Source organism: Myiozetetes cayanensis, unplaced genomic scaffold (genome assembly GCF_022539395.1).
Source record: "Myiozetetes cayanensis isolate MyiCay16 unplaced genomic scaffold, myiCay2020 scf1, whole genome shotgun sequence".
In the NCBI taxonomy this organism is placed as follows: Eukaryota; Metazoa; Chordata; class Aves; order Passeriformes; family Tyrannidae; genus Myiozetetes; species Myiozetetes cayanensis.
Window position 1 is genome coordinate 12103207 of NW_026086604.1, and position 21214 is coordinate 12124420.

At 40.7% G+C, this 21214-nt stretch overlaps 1 protein-coding gene across 10 annotated transcripts in view; it reads left to right on the forward strand.

The window, feature by feature from the left end:
* The window catches only part of ENPP2 (ectonucleotide pyrophosphatase/phosphodiesterase 2), a 72948-nt gene extending 71886 nt beyond the window's left edge, over positions 1–1062 (forward strand). For all 10 annotated transcript variants that reach the window (XM_050321024.1, XM_050320788.1, XM_050321257.1 and 7 more), the window contains one exon: positions 447–1062. In XM_050321024.1, the coding sequence (XP_050176981.1) occupies positions 447–617 (171 nt within the window). In that variant the 3' untranslated portion in view covers positions 618–1062. The remainder of the gene's footprint in view (positions 1–446) is intronic.
* Positions 1063–21214: the final 20152 nt, after the last annotated feature.

The following is a 21214-nucleotide window of genomic DNA, read 5'->3' on the forward strand; positions in this document are numbered from 1 at the left end:
ATGTGATGGTCAACTGAGAATAATGTGTAGGGGTAAGGTTCAAAGCTAAACAGCCTGGCACTTGGGCTTTGGTAATACAAAAGTGATGAATGTGTGAGATATTTCTGTGAGATAAAAAAATGTGTAGTGATCAGTGGATCTTCTAAAAGCATACAGCTGTTTTTCTGAAACACCTTTCAACTTGGTGCCAGTTTTTCCTAGATGACTATGATCGTTGTCTCAACCCAATGATATAAAACTGTAGGATTCATCTTGCCTGTTAAGTTTCAAATCCATTTTCCTATAACTCATTTACCTTACTCATTCTTGATTAAGGCACAGAGATTTTTCAAGTGTAACAAATGTTTAGGAAAGTTACGTTTGCTTTTGGAGCAAATTTTTGACAAAGCATGTTATAAACCTGGGTTTATTGTTTTGTTTTTGTTTTGGTTTTGGTTTTTTTTCAGAGTTTGGAGGATGAATCTAAGTGGGTTGAAGATCTTCTTAAGATGCACACTGCACGTGTGCGTGACATCGAACAGCTCACTAGCTTGGACTTCTTCCGAAAGACCAGTCGCAGCTACACAGAAATCCTCTCCCTAAAGACATACCTGCATACGTTTGAAAGTGAAATTTAGCTTTCTAACCTTACTCAGTGCATCCTTTTATCAACTGGTGTATATTTTTATATTGTTTTTATATTTATTAATTTGAAACCAGGACATTAAAAATATTAGTATTTTAATCCTGTATCAAATCTTAAATATTAAACCTTTGTGTCATTTTTTTGTTTCTCTAATGTTTAATATAGGTATGTCTCTTGGTTGATTTAGTAGTGCTTGTAATACTGCAGTTTGAGTCCTTACTCTGAGCTTTTAAGTGGTGCTGCAAATTTTGATGTGTGCATCAAGGAAATATTAATTTTCCATGCTCCTTTACCACACTTGTAGTCCTGTACTGTGTATCAAAATACTGAACATGTAAGATTACACTCATTTACTGTTAACTGTGTGACAGACATATTTAAACACTATAGACAAATAGCATCTTAAATATAATAAACCACACATTCAGTTTTTTTAATGTGTTTTGATTTCCTTTCACAGGGATATTCAGAGGGGCTTGTGGGCAGATGAGTGCTGACAGATCTCTTACTGGGCAGAGCCCTTCTAAAGAGCTTAGGTTTGCTGGTAAGAGGACTGCCAGGAGCCCAGGTGCCCTGCCCTGGTACCCAGCAGTGAGACCATAAAATAGACACACACAGTAGTCATTGCTGGTAAGGCTTCGCTATAGTGGCAGAACTGGGAGAGGAGGATGCTTGTTGTCACAGTTTACCAGGGTACCCCATGCTTGCAGCCACTTGGTCCTGCTCTGGAGCTGCGGAGAGGATTCGTGATCTGCTGTCACTGATGGGACTGTGTCACACCCTTTCTCTACCACAGCTGCTCTGGGCTGATTCCTGGAAATACCTGTTCCATCATGCTTTGCTTTGACTTTGATGGAAATTGAAATAAGGCAGATATGGAAGGAGATGACATTGCTAAACACGCAGCAGTGGGCTTTTATCTGGGAGGAGAAAATCTGATTTTTTGTCATCTTGTTCTAACAACCAGAATCTTCCACGTATTCTCTAGTCTGAGTCTAAGGCCTAATGACAGCCCTCATTCTCAAAGGAAGCCCCTTGGCCTGATTGCACATATGTAACTTCTGGTACAGTAAAGTTCATACAGTGCATGTGATTTACAGCCATCACCTACCTGGTCAAGAGAGTCAAGTCTCTGTTTGCTAGTTCTGTGCAGTAGCAGTCTCATAATCCTGGCAAGCCCCTGCAAGTGACACTGATGGCACAGTCCTAAGCCAATGGAAGAGACTGTGTTGCTTGCTGGTATCCTGGTAACGGCCTGATTTGGCTCTGGCAGCTTTTGTAGAAGGTATTTGTTGTGGAGCATTAGTGTTAGTGTAGCTGGATGATGTAAAAGATAAATTATTGTTTAAAATGCCTCTTGAAGCTGAACCCACCAGTGACACTATCGCAAACCCTTCTTTTGGGCTTACAGCTTTCCCTCTCTCTACAAAAGTGGTTTTCTATTTTCTCTTTGGGGGGTTGCAGATACTGGAGGAAAACAGGAAGGGCTAGAAAGCATCTCAGCCATGTACACGGATGAGTGGCCAGGCTTCCTAAGTAAAATTAATCTGGCATGATTTCAGCAACTTGCATCCCTGTAGAACCCATCTAAGAGAAAGTAGTAAACTGGAATAAATTGTGTTAACCCAGATGTAAAGTTCTTGTGAACAGTAGACAAAAATTCAGTATTCTAGGTGCCAAGTTGTGTTTAATTTAGAAGAGCACAAAACTTGAATGCTTTAAAATATCCCCCAAAATGTTAAGATGGAAATTCTAATAACTGCACAAAGCTCTGGGAAACATCCTATTCTTGCAACTTAAAAATTGTCTCTTGTGGTTGTCTGGTAGCATAGAAATATTTTCCTGGAAGCTTTTGGCAGGGCTTCTTGCCATGATAAACTTTATGTTCTTACATGTACTACAAAGGGTATTTCCTCTGGATTTAAAAGAGTATTCAGTTAAGTCCTAATTCCTTCAACACCAACTTCAGTGATGATTTAATGTCGTGGTTCATAAACTAAACTGAAGACCACCACTACTGTTTTGCTTTAGCATTAATCTGTTGCTCTGTTTTCTGGGTTTTTAATTAAATCAAACAAATTATGTAATTATTTTCTTTCAAAAATAAGATGACATTTATACCAAAGGAACTTTAAAAGCTCTAAAAAATATTCTTTCTGTGTTCAGAGAAGTTTGCTTTTGAAATACGGTTACTGATAATTGCTGGGAGAGACAGTTTAGCTTTCAGTCTCACTAAAGAATGACCATTAGTGTTCATTTTTTTTTAACTCAGTTGTTTATTATGACAATAAATACTAGTAATTTACTTCTGTTCTACCTACCTCTCTTCAGCCCCTGACCCCATGCTCTTGCAGGGTATTGCTGTTTTATTTTATTGTGCTAGCAGAAATAACTGTGCTGGGAAATGTTTGTGGTGACTTCTGCACATTGCATGGGGTACTTTTCCTGTTGAAAGATGCCTTATCAACACAAAAGCTCCAGTGCACAAAAGCTCCAGCTAAAGCCTTTTAAATCCCTCTAAGCAACATGAGCTCTGCAGGAACAACAGACATTTTAAAGGAAACTTGTAATTTGCCTTTGGCATTCCTCGGGGTGAATGTTAGCTTAGGGCAGAGGGAAGGAACCCCTCTGCTTTCCATTCCTGTTAGAACATTTTGAAAACATGAAATACTACTTGTTTCTGTATCCTGAATGGTCTGTACCATCTTGTGAAGGTTTGGCAGAATTCATAGGGGTATAGTAGGAGTAAATTTAAATAACTGTATTTAATTAGGCCAATCTTGCTGTGTCCCTGGAGGCTGCTCCAAAGAAATCCTGCCATAGTCCCTCTCTTCTTAGTGCTTTAAATGCAAACAGTTGGTCAACTAATTGTGTGAAGATTTTAAGACTTTAACAAATGAAAACCCATGTGCACTTCTTGTAGGAGAGGCTAGGGAACAAAAGCACTGATAAAGAGAGAGGAGAGGAAGTTTCCTGCTTCAGGAGACAGAAGTTGAACAGTTTGAAAGCCCAGGAGATGCTGTTAGAAGGGAACTGGGGCTGGAGAAGATTTATTTGGCAGGTTTATGAAGTCCCTGTTTCCCCCACATCTGGCTTCTTCTGATGGATCAGTCTCTCACACACAACAGATGAAATAGCTCTCGAATTCCTGTACACAGCTAGGAAGCAGAAAACTTCCCAGGAAAGCTGAAGGAGTTCCCCTCTGAAGGTGTTGCTAGCTGCAGGAGCAGAACTGGAACTTCGGAGATGTCCAGCCTGGACAGTGAATATAGAGTGCAGAACTTCACCTGAAAGAGATAAATTTGTAGCAGCAGGAACTGATGTACCAGCAATCCTTCCCTTCAGTCCCACATCCACGTAAAATATCTTCAATTACCTTTACATTTGCATTGCATTTCTGTGCAGCACCTCTGCTCTTCTCTGCAGGAGACAGGAAATATTGCTTGCAGTGCAATTGAGAAAATTCCACTTTTAATTTTTTTTTTTTTTTTAAACTGGCAAGCCCCTACCTGCAAAGGGACAACTGCACTTGCTCTACCCTGTGAGAGAGGGAGAAAAACAAGCTTTCTCAGAGCAGGGGAGTGTGTGGGTGCTGCAGAGCACCATACAGTGCTAATGTGCCATCTCCTCTCTGCTCCATTATGGTGCTCTTCCAATGAGTTTGGCACGTATGTCAGTGGGATTTATTCTGCTGGCTTGGCACAGAGAGACAAATGAAACTTCACTACCTCTGTGGGAGGCTGTTGTTACCACAGGCATGGATGAAACTGGCATGGAGAGGTTGAATAGTAGGTTTAAGGGCATGCATATAGTATAGCCAGTAAAGCTGGTCACAGCATTCCTGCGTGGGCTTAATATGTGACATTTTGAAATAATTTCTGATAGTGCAACCACTGGTGGGAGAGCACAGGATAACTTTTGTAAAGCAAAAGCCTTGGAATCGTGGCTGAAATAAAATATGAATACAGGGCAATAGAAGCAAAACTCACTTCCTTTGGGGACAATCAATCATGCTGAATTGGTTTTCTGTCAATCCTGTGCATCAAAATGCTTTTGGTAGGCCTAGTTCTTTACCAGAGTCCTGTATCTCCAGAGGGATGCTACAGTACCTGTTTGTCCATCCTGTCTGAAGTCCTAGTCCTGCTCGGTTTCGTGACTAGTTTCAATTTCCCTTGCTGCTGTCTTGGTCAACTGTTGCACTTGACCTGAGATACATGGTATAGTCATGAAAATACAAGTTTACTCTGACCAGGATAGACCAGCAATTGATTAGTACAGCACTAACTGTACGTCTTCCAAGTGGTAGAAATATGTTTGAAATGTTTAAAGTTCAGCCCTCGTTCAAGACGGGATAAAAAAAGGCATTTTTAAACATTGTGGAAAAATACCTAATCTCGTTTCTTTGCACTTGTTGTGTAAATACAAGATAAGAGCAGTATTCCCAAGGTTACTGCAAACAGCCTGTCACTACAGAGTACAAACTAACATTTACTAAAATGTATGTTGACACAAAAAACAGCATTGCTGCAGTCAGCCATGGTAAAAAAACCCACAGATTTCTTTGCCCTTACTACAAGTCAAAAGTTTGAGACGTAACTTATTCAGATCTGCCCCTACAGAGGAAAATCTCTGTCCTGCTTATAGCGTGCACAGTATGTGCGCAGTTGTTCTGGAGCCTTAACTTACCACCTTGCCTTATCTGCTGTTTTCTAATTACGGCAGGAAAAGGCAGATGGAGGTCACCCGGGTTTCATCTGTGGATTTCACCATGGAGAGATCAGCAGGCAAAGAAGTTAGTAATTGTGGGTTAGTACAGCTGTAACTGATTGACCCTACAACCGGAATTTACTAGAAAATAGGTGGGATTATTTGACATCATAAACCCTCAACAGAAAAGGATTTAATCCTTTTCAGGGGATATTTTCCTGAATTTTCTTTTTCTTGGCTGTGTGCAGCAAGTAGAAAATTATTTCATCTGTTCTACGTGAAGGATTGATCTATCAGAAGAGGCTGGACACAGGGGGAACATGGACTTCATAAACCTGCCAAATAAATCTTCTCCAGCCCCAGTCCCCTTCTGGCAGCATCTCCTGGACCCTCAACCTGTTCATCCTCTTCTGTTTCCTGAAGTGGGAAACTTCCTTTTATCTCCTTACACGTTTTTGTTTTGGTTTATTGTAGTTGTTTGGTTTTTGTTTTGTTTTGTGGGTTTTTTTGTTGTTTTGTGGGTTTTTTTCTGGCCTCCCTGTTTTATTTCAGCTTTGATCTGTTGTCATCTGCAAATTGCTTTAGTGTTAGCCTAACCAGTGCCATTTCTGTGCATGTGCATATCTCTACAGTGTGCACTGCTACCATGTCTTAGCTCTGTTAGGTCTTACACACTCCTTCTGCAGAAAGGAGGATGTGGAGGATCCTGATATATACCCAGTTTCTTCTCCAGTGCAGTTAAAACCCCAAGGCCAATACTCTTCAGAGTATTTAAAATGGTGGCCTTTACCCATCTGCATGGTTTTGTTTGGGGCATTTAATACCACTGAGGGTAGAAAGTCAAATATCTGATGAACCAACCAGAGCTTCTCCATGCAGGGCATGACCAACTAGACCACTAACATCTGAGAAAATCAGATATTACTAAGTCAGTATTTTCTCCTCTGGGACTAGAAAGTTCCGATCCAATCCGGATGCATCAGAGTTCAGGATCTATCCCATCAATGACTGGGAATTGTGACAAATCTCCTCCTTTGCTCATCGACCCATTTTCATCTAATAAAGTCTCTAGGACACTGCTGATGGTTGAAGTTTCACCTGCTCTCTTCGAAATCCATGTTGCCATTTATACTTGCCATCTGTTCCGTGTTTCTAGCTGTCTTTTGGGATGTGCCTTGGGGTGCATGCACATGGTGTTCTGGGTCAACAGCAGCTAAGTCCTCCTCTTCCTCCTCTGTTGTATAACCACATGAACAGTTGTTCCCCATGGCCACAGGCTCCTGGCTGGATCCAGGGTCTGCAGCACAATTACAGGACACCTCTGCAGGGTGTAGTGAAAAGCAGTAGGAAAGAGGTGACAGATGATGTGTTATCTTCTGGTGGGCTGCATCTATCTTGGATGGACTGCAACCTGGCCAGATATGAACAGCCTTTTCTCATGATAAAAAATTAAGCCTCAACTGTTAAATTAAGCCTCAACTGTCAAATTAAGCCTCAATTGTTACTTGTTAACCAAAAAAAAATTATTTTCAAGGATTCTCCTGACTAGTAATACCAGAAGAAACACTGTTGTTTTAGGAATCTAACAACTGACATTTTTATAATGATCCTTTTAAGGCAGTAGAGAAAACGAAGTTTGCAGAAAAAATATTTCTTTTTATTTCTCCGTTTTGCTGAAGACAAAAGCCATTATATGTAGTGTGCTCAGTTGGACTAGCAGGCATCCAGATTGAACTAAGAGTGCACCTCCATGGCTTTCACCTTCCATGCCTTATGATCTAATTCTAGCCTTTCTCAAAAGGTTTCCGTATGCATTCATGAAACCTGGGAGCCCTCCTGTGGTCAAAATTATGAGCTATTCTTCCAGTTGTCACCCCAAATCTAATGTAATATAATAACGGCCAGTCTTCGCGAGCGAAGATCCAGGGAAGGTCTCTACACCTTCCAGCCTGCGCATTGGATTTTTTAGGTGAGACACAGTGTGCGCGGAACTGAGCCCACCCTTTAATCCTAAGGTTCATCTGCCGGGGCCAAGCGAGCTTGGACAGTGGCAGCGAGGTACTTAGGACGTAGGTGGGTTACCTTTAAGGGCTAACGAGCCCCACCTGCCCGGGAGTGGCCCTGACCGGGAATCGAACCCGGGTCTCCGCAATGATAGCGCCGCGCCCTTACCACTAGACCACCAGGGACTCCAATCTAATGTAGCCAATTCCATTTTAAACTTTATCCTTGGAATATAAAGGAGAAAACTTCAATCAACTAAAGACAAAGAAAAAAATCTAGATAGTTTCCTGAGTTTTTGGCCAGTGGGTGATCTCATTACCTCTCACTCCCCTTGGCCATTATGTGATGCTGTTCACATCTCTTTTCCAAGGTTGGGGTGTTGCCTGACAATCTGTCTACTGCTTCATCTTTCTTCCCTCCATACTCCTCCTCCCTGTTTGCCGTTCTTTGTAGGCTTCTCCTTTTCTACTCTGATCTAGTCAGGTTCTCACCACCAGTGTCTCGGTACCTTTCAGTTGTGCATTAAATAATGTAATTAACACAAACTCCACGTTTATTGTCTTATTGTCTCCCAAGTTGCAGAAGTATGTGATTCAGAGGGCTTTGTTGTGCCTAATTTTAATGTTGTGCTGAAGTTGTAGAAAAGGTGTTACATTTCCTCAGAGACTTAATTTTGTGTTCTTTGTACAGTACCTCAGGAAAATTCTGCTTCCACATGGGCAACTGCTTCCTTTTTAAGTGTTTCATTGTACATGAGAAGCAAAACCATCAGTAATCTTGGGCAGGTTTATGAGGAAGTAGGAAGGGGTGAGGTGAAAATGAGGAAGGGCAAGAGGAGAAATAGCCCCTTTGCTTTTGCCTGTACTGGGGCTGATGCTGTGTGTTTCTTTCCTGCTGTACAACTGAAGAGGAGAACAACCACACAGCTGTGCTTTCTCACACCCATTCACCATTCACCACAGCTGTTTGTGGGCTACATCACAGATCCCAGGGTGGTCCATTGGAGTTGATGGATTCACTACACAGAGTGCACAGCAGACAAGGTCTGAGATCCTCAGCTCTTCCCTCTTTGCCCTGGAATTTGTCAAGGTAGATTGGTATTCATGAGGGTAAATACTTCAAGGTTTGTCATTTGTAAGATAATGCAACACATACCACAAGGGTAAAGGATTTGAAACTTCTAGCTTGTTCTACTGTTACATAATTTGAAGATACAGAGAATCAGGGAAAATCCCACCCAAAATTTCGGCATCAGGTGTGAACTGAGTAGGTTGCACAAGACTAGTCTAGGATGGGGTACAGTTTGGAGCTTTGCTTCTGTCATAAGCATTACCTGATAGAGAAAAAAGTACCCCAAACTCCACGGTCTTAGAGGCTGCAGCCTGAATTTCACTTGAAAGAGTGCACAAATACTTTCAGAAGTGAGTTGTTTGGATCACTGCATCCTAACTTTATGCTGAGTGCAGCTGGTCTAAAAAGAACTGCAACAAGCTGTAGCTCTGGTGGAGTTAAGCTGTTTGTCATTGCTCTAAGTGAAAGCTGGATCCAGAACTGTAACGATAAGAACTGGCAAGTCTTAATGTGTTCATAGTCAGATTATATCTTCTTATCCCTTTTGTGTCAACATTATTCTTATCTTAACAAGCTCCAAGCTCACCTTCCTCCCTGGTATTTAAATAATTCACCCAGTCCTTCCAAAAATACTTTTTAGTTGATTTTTTTTTTTTTATTTTAACCTGGAAGCACATCTCTTCTGAATAAAAAAAGAAGCTGTTACAACTGATTTCTGGAAAAGAGGCTTGTTTAATATTTGTATTTATTTTATGGATTTAGATTTATGGGAGCACATACCTATATTTTATGCCCTGGGTATCTTTACTCAGTTCTAGTTTTATAATATGGATGTCATTGTGAGGACTGTATTTTCCATTCTCATAATAAAATGTACACTAGCAAATAAAGCATGCATAAAGAGAGTAATTCTTCAGCAGCCAGTCAGTCCATCCCTAAGGATATATTCCTGTGGGATTTCCTAGAATGGTTTAACAAGTCACCACCTTCAGCACAAGTTTCTTGGCGTTGCAGAAGCACATCATGTGATGTTCCTGGGCTTTGGACACAGACTCTCAGCTGCACTGAACTAGCAGAAGAAATGATTGCCTCCTCTTTCTACAAAGATTATTGTTTCCTCAGTGCCTGCAGAATTGCTTTCCTCTAACCCACTGCAGGAGGAGGAACAGTTTATTTCATTGAAGGATTTAAAAGCTAGAGATTTGCTCATGTGGCTCATTTTACTTGGAATCGGATTAGGAAGCAACATGTGATATGCCTAGTTAGAAAACCAAAAAGAGTGGTAATTAGTGATTCAGGGCCTGAGTTGATCTAGTGGGGACTATGGACATTTTTGTTTGGGACAGCTGGAATTAGGTGAGATGATCTTTCTCAGCCCTTGTCTGCTTCAGACAAAAAGCAGTCTGATTACTTTAAATCACCTTTACTAATGCTTCAAACCAGTTACCCATGTTCGTGCAGGCTTGTCCTGTAGTGCTATGAGGCTGAGCCTGTTAAACAATGCATTGCCACCCAAAAGTATGGCTTTACCACTTAAGCTCCTGTGTGTTCTTAGCTCAGCCCATCTCCTGGCTCTTCATGCTGTGGCTGCTCCCAAAAGCAGTAACTGGGTGCTCAGCTGAGGGGCTGTCAAGTGCTAAGTAAACCTCTATTGCTCTTCATGAAAAGTAGAAATGAGTGTCTGCAGAGTATTTCATGTCATCAGGGGGCAGTGGGCACTTTTTTTGCTGTGCATTCTTCTAACTAGATCTGTCCTGCTCATTGCAGGGGATTTGACCTTTAAAGTTCCCTTCCAACCCAAATTGCTCTATGATTCTAACTATCTCTTGTTTAAGAGAGCTTCAGTCCAAGCCATAAGGATTTTGTATATGCTGAGGTAATTATTTTACAACATTTTAAGGCAGTTTCCTGGCCACTTATTTGCTCCATTAGCCATGGGACTTGATTTTTAATGGTGCACTATGTGCACTTTAGCAGAATTCATCATTTGCTCATAGACCTGAAAATAAGGTCCTGACACTGCATACCTCTGTTCAGCAAAGCATTTCAGGAGCTCCCTAAGGCCAGATATTTGTTTATTGCAACCACTGGGAGTGCTCTGTGTGTGAAAATACACTCTTCTATGGAGTGCCAAACATTTCTGGCCTGGTGATGTGATTGCATCATTTTTGTCATCTACCTTCAGCAACCTTTGTCTCTGAGGACCTATTTCAACTCACATAATCATTGGGTCTGAAAAATCTGGGTCCAGCAAGTGCCATAGGTATGATGGTTCACCAGGCTGATGGTGTTTTCCTTGGGTGAGGACCTTCACAGATGCATCAACTGGTGGACCACAGACCTCCTAGTCAGGAGGAAGCAGAAGATGCAGACACTGGGTGTATGTTTTGGTATCTGTGCACTTTTGTATGTCCTGTATATGACATTTTTCTGAAAGAAAACAACCAGCTTCGAGGAGTGGTGGGACTGATAGGAATGCAATTTCAGTATCTTCCACCGCACCACACACTATTAACGGAAAATCCTTGTTAGATGATCTTATTCTTGCCTGTGAAAATGTTCCCTGCAGTGTGTTTTCACTTTACTTTAAATGACCCAAGGGCTAGGGTTTAACACTTCACTGGCAGTCTGTTTCCCTTTCCCAAAGATCTCCTTCTTGAGACATTTTTCCGCACCAAACATTTTCCTTGCTGTTTCACACCTTGCTTCTAGCTGAGCCCTCACAAGCCCATTTTAGGCAATGTCATTTTTTTCTGTTAACTGTTTTTACCTTTTCAATGGGTATATTTTCAAGATCAGAAGAAGAAGGCATTTTTGCAGCACTTCACTGCAAGTGACAGTGTACGCAGGATCTCTTCTTCAAAATGTGCTTAACATTTCAATTAAAAAGCTCCTACTATTACCTGATTCATCTGTGTTTTCTTTGATACCTTCTATTTGTAATGTAAAAAACAATTTTTCCCTCTGAAAGGTGCTTAATCTCTTTCTGCCTTCCATCCTCATCTTATGCTGAATTATCTTTAGGTCATGACTCCCCACTGTGAATTATTTTCTGATCTCTTTCTAGGCAGAGCATTGTCAAGCCATTTACAAACACATTTATTGAGGGGAAAAAGAAGTTCAGTTTTACACTTGGTCCTACATGTGGTTAAAATTTGAGATTGTCCTGGTTACCCAAGCTGTATAAATTAGTAAATTTATGAATGTAAAACGGTTCCAAGAAGTTCCTATCAAACCAAAAGGAACTCCAGTACTCCAGACATTTCAAGGAAAGACGAACATTTAACGCCACACAGAATAATTTTTTTTGCAGGGGGAGATGAACTCTGATTGCTACAGCAAAATAGTTACAGTCATATTAAGTAACAGTTGGTTCTTTCTGGCCTGCCCAGTTATTCAAAACTCTGGGGTCTCCCAGGCTGGTTAAGTGAAGAGGAAGAACCAGTAATGTCATTCGTATGATGCTGTTTATTTCCAGGAGTCTCCTGTAATTTAGCCTGGCATTTGAGAAGATGAGTGCAGTGAGGGTCAGACTGTCTGTGGCCCACCCAGAGCCTGCCTGGGAATCCTGGATGCTCTGAACATACCGAAGCTCTCAGTGCAGCACCCCAGTACATCCCACGTCCCAGACCAGATGCACAGGAAGAACATGACTCATCTAACATTCACTGGGACCAGAGCTGCACCCGGAGCCTCTGAAAGCCAGAACTGAGGGGCAGCAGTGACCAAGTAGTAAGGAAGGTGCCTAGACAAACTTGCCAGCTGAAAATAGAGGATGAAACATGACCTTAAGGTAGCTCTAATTAAAATGAAATTAAAAAATATTTTTCTAGATAAAGCCAGATGCTAGCAAAGGATAAAACTCTTCTCATCATCTCTATCTTTCCTAACTCTTTTGTATAGACATCTAACCCTTCACAGAACAAATCCTCACCAAAATATTGGGATTTTGTAGCATGGATATATTTGTACCATGTGACAACCTTGGCTTTAAACATATGCCTGTAATTGGAATGTGGATTCAATCAGTCATATCAAATCTGTCTGTGTGTGATCCAGCAGGATACTTAAGTGTGTGCTTGGTTCACATCTGTATTCTTAAACCCCTTTGATTTTTGAGGGCCCTTGTTTTTTGAGGGCCCTTGATCATGTGTGAAAACTGTAAAGTGTTTGTCAACACTGGGGTTTACTTTGGAGAAGAAGTACATTGGGGTGTAGTAAAAAATATTTATAAACTGTGAATCCTTTCATATCTTTTGGCTGGTCTGCTCTATCCTACTGCAATCCCAGTGTAGGTCCCAGACCTGACTGAAGTCTGCTGTAAGATAATTCCTGTTACCATGGTAATAGGAGGCTTTGTATTCAAATCTGTTTGATCTCTTACACCATGAATTATAAAACTGAACTCTTCCACATAGCGATTCCAGCTGTGACTGATACATATTCCCTTTGGAAAGAAATCACTGTTTCCAGTTTTCCATGTCTGTCTAACCATGTCCTTGGCAAATCACTCAATCATTACTCCAGTTTCTAACCTGTGCTAAAAATAATGTTGATTGATTTTCCAGGAAAATGTAGTTGAAAACAACCTTGATTTTTATAAGTAAGTATTATGTCTGTCATCTACAAATTATATAAATAAATGTACTTACCCATTACATTCTTGTATAGCTTCTGCACACTGGAATATAATGTTTTTCTCCTTTAACTTAAGTTTATTCTCAAATGCATGGGTTTAGGGGGCCTCTTGTTTGTTTATGTTGTTGTTCTTAGTGTGTTCACCTGCAGTAAATTCTCATATTCATTGATCATGCAAAATAGCATAAATAAGGAAATGAGAAAATAGTGATGTATCTTTAAGAGCACTTGAAAAACAGCAGTGGTTAGTGTGTAGTAAGTTTAGTAGTTCATGGCCTACCAGGTAGTGAGCTTTCAGCCAAAACCAAAAAAACCCAAGAAGTCTTTGTCTGTTGATGGGATGTTTGGTAATATAAATTATAAATTAAATTATTGGACAATATAAACATTGCTTTTTCTTTTCATCAGAAAAAGTGCCTTGGTCTGAGGTTCAGGGAGTTGAGAAAAATTTTTCTTCAAAATAAGGAGAGAGGGAGGAAAAGGGCAAAATGGATTTTGGCATTTTGAGTCCTACCTTGATATTGGCTGCTGACTGCCCTGTGGTGTTTGTGCTGGTGCTGGTTTAGCTCAGAAGTTTCAAAGCTTGTTAAAAAGCCTCTAACTCCTCTAAACCCACACACTTCACTTGCAAATGCTTTTCAAAATATGATTTCCTCCTGCATTTTAAGTGGTATATTTATCTCAACTGATTTCTTCGTAGTATAAGTGAAACTTTAAATGTTGAGCCATCGAGGATTTTTAAGCACTTAACACTCAAAATATTTTTAAAATACTCTTTAAATGTTAAATTAAAATCTCTGTTTCCCATGAGATTAAAGATAAAATAGGGCCCCTGGTGCTGTAGTGGTTAAGGGCGTGGCGCTGTAACCACCGAGGTCCGGTTCGATTCCTGGTCAGGGCCACTCCCGGGCAGATGGAGCTCGTTAGCCCTTAAAGGTAACCCATCTACGTCCATTATTTATTATTAAAGATAAAATACACATGTAAGAGGTATTAAAGTTGTAAAATGTTAAGTAGCATCTAGGTAAAAGATATAAATATCAAGCTCACATCTTTTCATATACCTGTTAACCTGTTTTACATATATATTTACATATACAGCTCCAGCTATTTTTGACTTTGTGTTAAATCTGTTCAAATATATCAGTAAAGCTAATGTGTTAAGAAAATAAGATGACTTCAGAATACGAAAAATCAAATAGCAGCTCATGGGTTTGGGAGTTTTTTCTTAGTCAGGAGGCTAAAATCAAGTCTGATTTTTTCTCATCTTAAAAAATTAATTCAGAACATTAGAATCCTTTGTTTTTTCTAAATTTTTTTAGTAGAGAAAGTCTCCCAGCTAAAATTTTCTTAAGCTATGCAAGGCATATTTTAAAGTAATAAATGTTCATTAGTAATGTTCCTTGAAATAATTGTTAGAGTGAGAAATAACTGTATGCCTGGATAGGACTTAAACCTAGAAGTGTGTCAGAATAGTTTCCAAAGAGAGCCCAACTACTTTGCTCTCCCATCTCTTTGTCCTTTCTCTGAAAAATACTGTTGTGGTCACCTTGGCAGGGTAAGAGTTTGAGATGAGGGAGCTCACAGAAGAGACCAATCATAAGAAGTGAAACAAATCCCAAGAGGCAAAGGAAGCCCGTGCACGGGCCAAAGGTATTTCTGCAGTGAAGAGTCAGGGCAGGGGCTTCAGCCAGATGCAGCCTCAACCACAGCCTCAGCTTCTCATTGCAGGGGTCACACAATCATAGAATTGTTTAGGTTGGAAAATACCTTTAAGATCATAATGTCCAACCTACTGGTCATTTCCCACTATTTCCACTCTGGGCTGTCCCTTAAATGTGGTAGAAAGAGGCAGCAAAGCCTTGTTTTGTAGAAATGTATCTGTGGTTGCATTTCTTCCTTTTGTAGCCAGCAACTATCTTAACACTCCTTTTGTTTCTTTTTTTTTTTTTTTTTTCCTTTGGTGTTTGGTTTTGGTTTTGTTCCTGAGGAGGATACACCATGAAAATATTATTTTAAGGCTTCTCATAGAACTGGGTGGTACTTTTTATTTTTTTTTCCCCTCTATGGAAAATATTCAATGTAAAAAACTAGTCTGAAGAGGGTGAAAATGCTGCAGTGGGTGAAAAGCCCTGGTCTGGGTTTGAGCCTTGGTTCTTGGTGATGTTGGCTGTCAGAAGAGCAGATGATATCAGTGCTCTTGGGAGAGTCTGTGCTTTTTCCTGAAAGTGAGCACACCCAGATGCCAGAGGAGCTTGTGAACTCCATGACCAGGCTTTACTGGAAGAGAAATCATGACTAGAAAACTTCAAGGAAATTTGGAATAAAATTAAGGAAGTCTGTGAATGAATCTCACTCTTGCTCATTGTGTCCTTATGGACAGGTCCTTCCCTTCAAGCCTGGGCTCAGTCTAGCTGCATGTACCAATTTCTTCAACTGCATCCAGTCCTCCCCGTCCCCTTTCAGCATCTGGGAGAAGCATCTTGCTGCATGTCCCACTTTTGGTTCTGTTGAAGGGTTCTTGCTTTGCCAAAAGAGGAATATTCCCTCTGCTCGCCACATACTCCTGCCTACAGTTTTCTCCCCTTCCCAGGATTTTTGGAGAAGATGCCATCTTACCTTCCCCAGAATGACTCTGCCTGACCCACAGAGCAGCAGCCAGGACAAGGCAAACTGGTAGCATTTCTTTCTGTTGCTCAGCCAAACCCTTTCAAAAGAATGTAATGTATTCACGTTCAACCAGCTGTGATCCAAATATATACCATCTGTCATAGCAATTTAAAACCACTATTCTCATGGCCTGACTTCTTGGAAGTCATTGTAAATGCCATGGATCAAGTAAACATAGAAGTCTGGACTTTGCAGACACTTTAAAGATGCGGTAGGGCAGTATTTCCAACAAGCACCGGCACTGATGTCAGTAGTCTTTAAAGGGTGGGATGTCAGGCTGCATTAGAGCATAAATGAACTGTCAAAACATCTACAAAACCCAAGAGGTTGAGCGCTTGTTTAAGGTCCCAGGCCCTGCCAAGCTGGAGACTGTGGGAGATGGACATGAAGGGTGAAGGACATTTTGTGCTCCCCCCACTTGCACTCTCCATCTCTGCCTGGTCTGCTGCTACCAGCTGTGGGGACCAGGCACTGGCATGCAATTCAGAGGCCTGGGTTCAGTGTTAAAATACATATGTTCTTAGGTAGGTCCTACTTGTGTTGCTTTTTGGGCTCCCAAGGTGCTCAGAGGAGAACTTTGTAACTCAGCACACAGTCTATGCTGCTTTGGGTATGGTGCATAGAGGTGGACAAATCTGCAGCATGGGGGAGAGATCACTTACAGAGCATCTCCATCACCCTGCACAGCTGACAATGCAGCCTCTTCCTCCTAACATGCATCTTCTGAGACTCCAGGGGCACTGTATGCCTAACCTGGGGTCTGTGCTGAGACAGGGCTCTGCACACAGCCAGGAGAGGTCCATCTTCACACCTTGCCTGACATGCACTGTCCCCTGGATCCTGCTGCCTGCCTCAGAGGCACTGAACAGTGTGCCTTTGGATCAGTATTTCTAAGCATATTTAGCACACAACAAACTGAGTTTCTATTGTTGCATTACTTTCCCCCCATTCTTCAGTTCTAAATGAAAATGTCCTTATGGAGATGTACGTACACAGTGCCAATGTTATGACCTTTATCAACAACATTGGTAAACTCAATAGAAAGAAGATGGGTGTTTATTTAGCAACATCTATTTCTCATATATCTCTTACCACTGTGTTTGTTTCCTGCCCTTCACTCCCAATTCTTTTATTAAGTCAGTCCCATCACAGCTATTCTGTTATTTTGCCTATACTCAGGGCCAAGCAGATAAATCTGTAATTGCTTCGATTGTCCTCAGTCATCTCCTCTGAAAACTGGCCAAACTTAAATCTTCTCATTGTCCTGTATGTTTCTTGATACTCTCAAAAACTGAAAATCACTGTTTAAAAACTTTACTCCTGGATGAGACAGTTGATTGAAAGTGGTGTGGGTTTGCAACTTCATTTGGGTCTGTTCTTCATACCCTTTTTCATGGCTGCATTTCACTAGGACGCCAAACAGCACAGCACAGCACTAAGTATTTTTGTTTCCTCCAAATGGAAAACAAAACAAGCAAGAAATCCTAGAACTATGATTCTATGATTCTTTCACTTTTACTATCTAACAATGAAAAATTACTGCTCTTAGGAGGCCTTTTTCCTCTGATATGCCTAGAAAAATAAAACAACACTTCCTACTGTCATTCCAGTGGTCATACACCCCCTTCTGTACCGCATTGTTTCCCGTCACCTACCTTTGTTAATATCTGATACACAGTTGTTATCAGCAATTCCTTCCTTATTAATGATGATATATGTGAGTTTTGTTTGTTTTATATTTTGTTGCTGAGAGAATTGTAGAGGGGGATTGTTTGTGGAGGCTTTTACAAAAGCTGATTTAATTTCCTCTCTAAGCAAGCTTGTGCTTTTGTTTTGTTTTGTTTTGTTTTTGTTTTTAACTCCAGTTGACCTTTTTTGTGCAATTTGAGAATGTGCCTTTTGGGGCACTTTGTAAATTGTGTTTAAATAGTTCCCAATTATCACTGACATTTTTCCTGTTTGAATTCTTTCTCTGAAATAATTTGGCTCATAATTGTTTTCAGCTTTGTGTAATTTGACTTTTTGAAAGCGCTAAGTACATAGAATTGCTGGTGTGGATTTCATTCTGGTTACATGCAATTAAAGCAAACCAGCATCTCCAATTCCTTCCTTTCTGTCAAGATAAGCCTAATGCCAGTACTACCTCCAGTTGGGTGCTGTATTTCTTACCTAAGAGTTTCTTTAGGTGTTGTTACATGTCTATTCCTGCAAGAACTGTGTGCTCTCTAGTCCTTTATGATGTACTTTCCTACTTACCTTTGGGGACTCTCCTCCTTCCTTCTCAAACTGACGGTGTTTCTTGATGTTCTCTGCCATGATCAAGCAAGTAAGAAATATCCTTCCCCCTGCCTTTTGTCCACTGCTAGTGAGTACTGAGAGAAGAGTGGAAGATTTGTGATAAACAAACAAGTTATGATTTCTTCTTGCCTTATTATGGACCAAGGAGAAGGGTAGTTGTGAAATTGTGAGTTGTTGCTTTTCATAGGAGAGGTCCAGCTTTGCACAGCCCTTTGCTGCAGGAGAGCAGGGTGTTCACTGAGACTCACCCAAGTAATTATTAAAATGATGCTTTAATCCATTAACCTGATTTGATTTTGGGGCTGAATCTTCTTCTTATCCCCCTTTTGATCATCTGTCACAAAGGTGAACCACAGAGAGTGTGGTCTGGCAGGACACACCCACATCAGGCAGGAAAAGGGGCAGTATAGGAGCCTGTCCCCATGGATTGGTGGTGAATACAACTGCAGAGGTTGTGAGGACCAACATTCAGTTCACTCTTCCCCTTGAGGAGGTCTGTCACTCCTCTGCATAAATACCTCTCCCCAGGCACCTGCAACAGCCTACAAGGAATGACCAGACCACTCTGTGATGTCTCCTGTGCTCCTGCTGATGCTGTTCCCACCACATGTATCCTACAGGATTCCTGCAGTGAGAGGAAGCAATAAGTGTTCCCCAGCTTAGTAGTTGTGGCTATTTGTCTTGTGTTGCAGAAGTAGTGAATATTTCAGTAAAATAAATTAACATGTTTTAAAAGAAAAGATGAGACCCCAATCTAGAGCTGAATGTGGTTGCCTCTGAGTTAGAAAAGAATTTAAATTGGCTCTCCCATGCCCATCTTGAGCTTATGTTCTGGAAGGCTAACACAGCATAACATTCATCCAGCCACAAAGTATTTATTTGCTTATTCTTTCTGCCAAGGGATTTGATTGTTTCTTGTGTGCTTTCAAACTTCTCTCCTCAGCCATATTTCATTGCTAAGCATCCAGGATTTTAATTTAATAGTCTTAATTTGGTCCATAAAAATCTTCATGTTTCATGGGATAAAAATTCTATGCCCAAAGGGCCACTAATGAAAGATGATAACAGCCTTGCACAATGAAAGGAGGTATGGTACAGGGTGAACAAAAAGCCCTTTTATGATCTTATAAGGTTGTTCTCTTCTGTTTAGCTTAAGGCTCTATTCATTTTAAGCTGAATGGTGCCTCTAATTCTACACTCTCTAATTTTTCCTCCTCCGGGAAGGCATTGATCAGTATCATTGCCTGGGTCACCACGTCGGATCTCAAGCACTGCTACTGTTTACTCCTTCCCCAGAATGCTAACTTTGGTTTATTTACACATCATTAGTAATCCCTGAGGTTTGACTATTTTTTCCAAACAGTACGATGAAAGTAATTTCCAGTCTGCTTGCAGTAAGAAGTTCACAACGTCTTCAAAACACAGCTGCTAAAGCAATGTATCCTACATTTGCAAAGATTAAATTTGTATGGTTTAAACATAATTATACAGCAAGGGCAATTGTCATAATACTTGCAAGTTGATCTATCTCAGAGTTTGTTCTTGGTCTCAAGTTTCTGGACATAGCTACCTATGACAAGTTTAAAAAAATAATTTGAGCCTATGTGGGGGAAATCTTCAGTGCTTGCTAAACACAGGTATCAGCAGCAGTAGCTTCTTAGAGAGTGGGTTAGTAAAGCAACAGCTAACACAAGCCAAACAAAGGGAACTGTGAAAAAAATATGTGTAGTTTAAGAAATTTCTTGTTTATGACTCCCTCTGTTTCAGAAAATGCCTTTGGTTCCAACCACCAAATGGTGCCACATCTTGATAAGGCTGGTGCAGATGGGCAAAATTGACTATGAACTGTGATTTCCTTTTCCCCAGTTTACTCTGGTTTCAGGCAGGGGTGAACTGAACCAATGTAAATCATGATTTCAAGCACATTTTCCTGTGTAATTAAGATTTTTTTTTTGACCACAGCAGCTGCAGGGGTTGAATCATGGCTTTTGAGTCCCTGACTGGTGACTGAGCCACTTTGGCAGTAGCAAGGGCTGCTGAACTTCTCTGCCAGGCACGGAGAGGTTGGCCAGCCTTGCTATTTCTGGGAAAGACATGGAGTGCTGGGTCCTTGGTCAAGGAACTCCCCTGCTGCCTTGGGCTGCCGCAGACCCAAGGTGAGACACGTGATGCAGGCAAACGCCAGGTAGTGGGAGCAGCCTGGGGACCAGCTGCCCTGTAGCTGCTGCCCACAGCTTTGTTTGGTGGGTCCAGCCTGAGGAATGACTCCTAGAGGTGGTCATTTAGCTGCACCAGCATCTCTTGAACACATGGGTTGAAGGATATTTATGCAACTGAATGCACAGGAGGAGGTCAGTTGTAAGCAGGGCAAACATGTGGTGAAGTGTTCTAACCTTGGTGGGTTTGCTTGGCTGTTTGGAGCGAGTGGTGTGCCTCTGTCTGCCTTAAGTAAATCAGGAGAATGGGTCGAAACCTTGGCAGTGAAAGAAACTCTTTTCCATTTTTCCAAATTTCAAAATCAAAAGTCTTCTTTGAGAAAGTGATCATTTTGAAGAAGTTTTGCTCTGGGGAAATATAAATTCAGTCGTTTAGATAAAGTATGAAATGTTTTGCTTGTTAATCAAATCAAGCAAAGCAGTTTTGTTGAAAAAAAATCTTATGATTCCAGAATAACTATGAGTTTTTTTCCATGTAAACATTGCAAAATTTTTTTAATAATATGGAAAGAAAACTGATTTCCAGATGTCAAAACATTCACTGGACTAGGCACTTCTTGATTTTACATGGCTGTACCTTACAGTTTGCACTAATTCTCTTTAATTATTGCTATATCACACTGTTTTTTTATATTTACCATAACGTTCTACATAAGAGAAATGGCAAGACAATGGTGTATTTTTTGATTCTAGCCTCCTTGGGATCTTTCCTTCTTTATTAGAAAAAAAAATCATCTGAAGCTTACTGCTATTTCTCATCAATTAAATGTTTTAGGCTTTTCTTCTTTAGTACACTTAGCTAAACTCCTCATTTTTAAACCTTAAAATATTAAAACAGAATGTTGGTTTTTTTTGAGAAACCATTGATATGAAACCAATATGAAAACTCAAGGATGGGGGAAAAAACCAGTAGTTCCCATTTAGGCCACTGGTTTAGATTCTGTAAAGAACAGACTTCCCTCATTTCCTGGTCAGTTAAATGAAG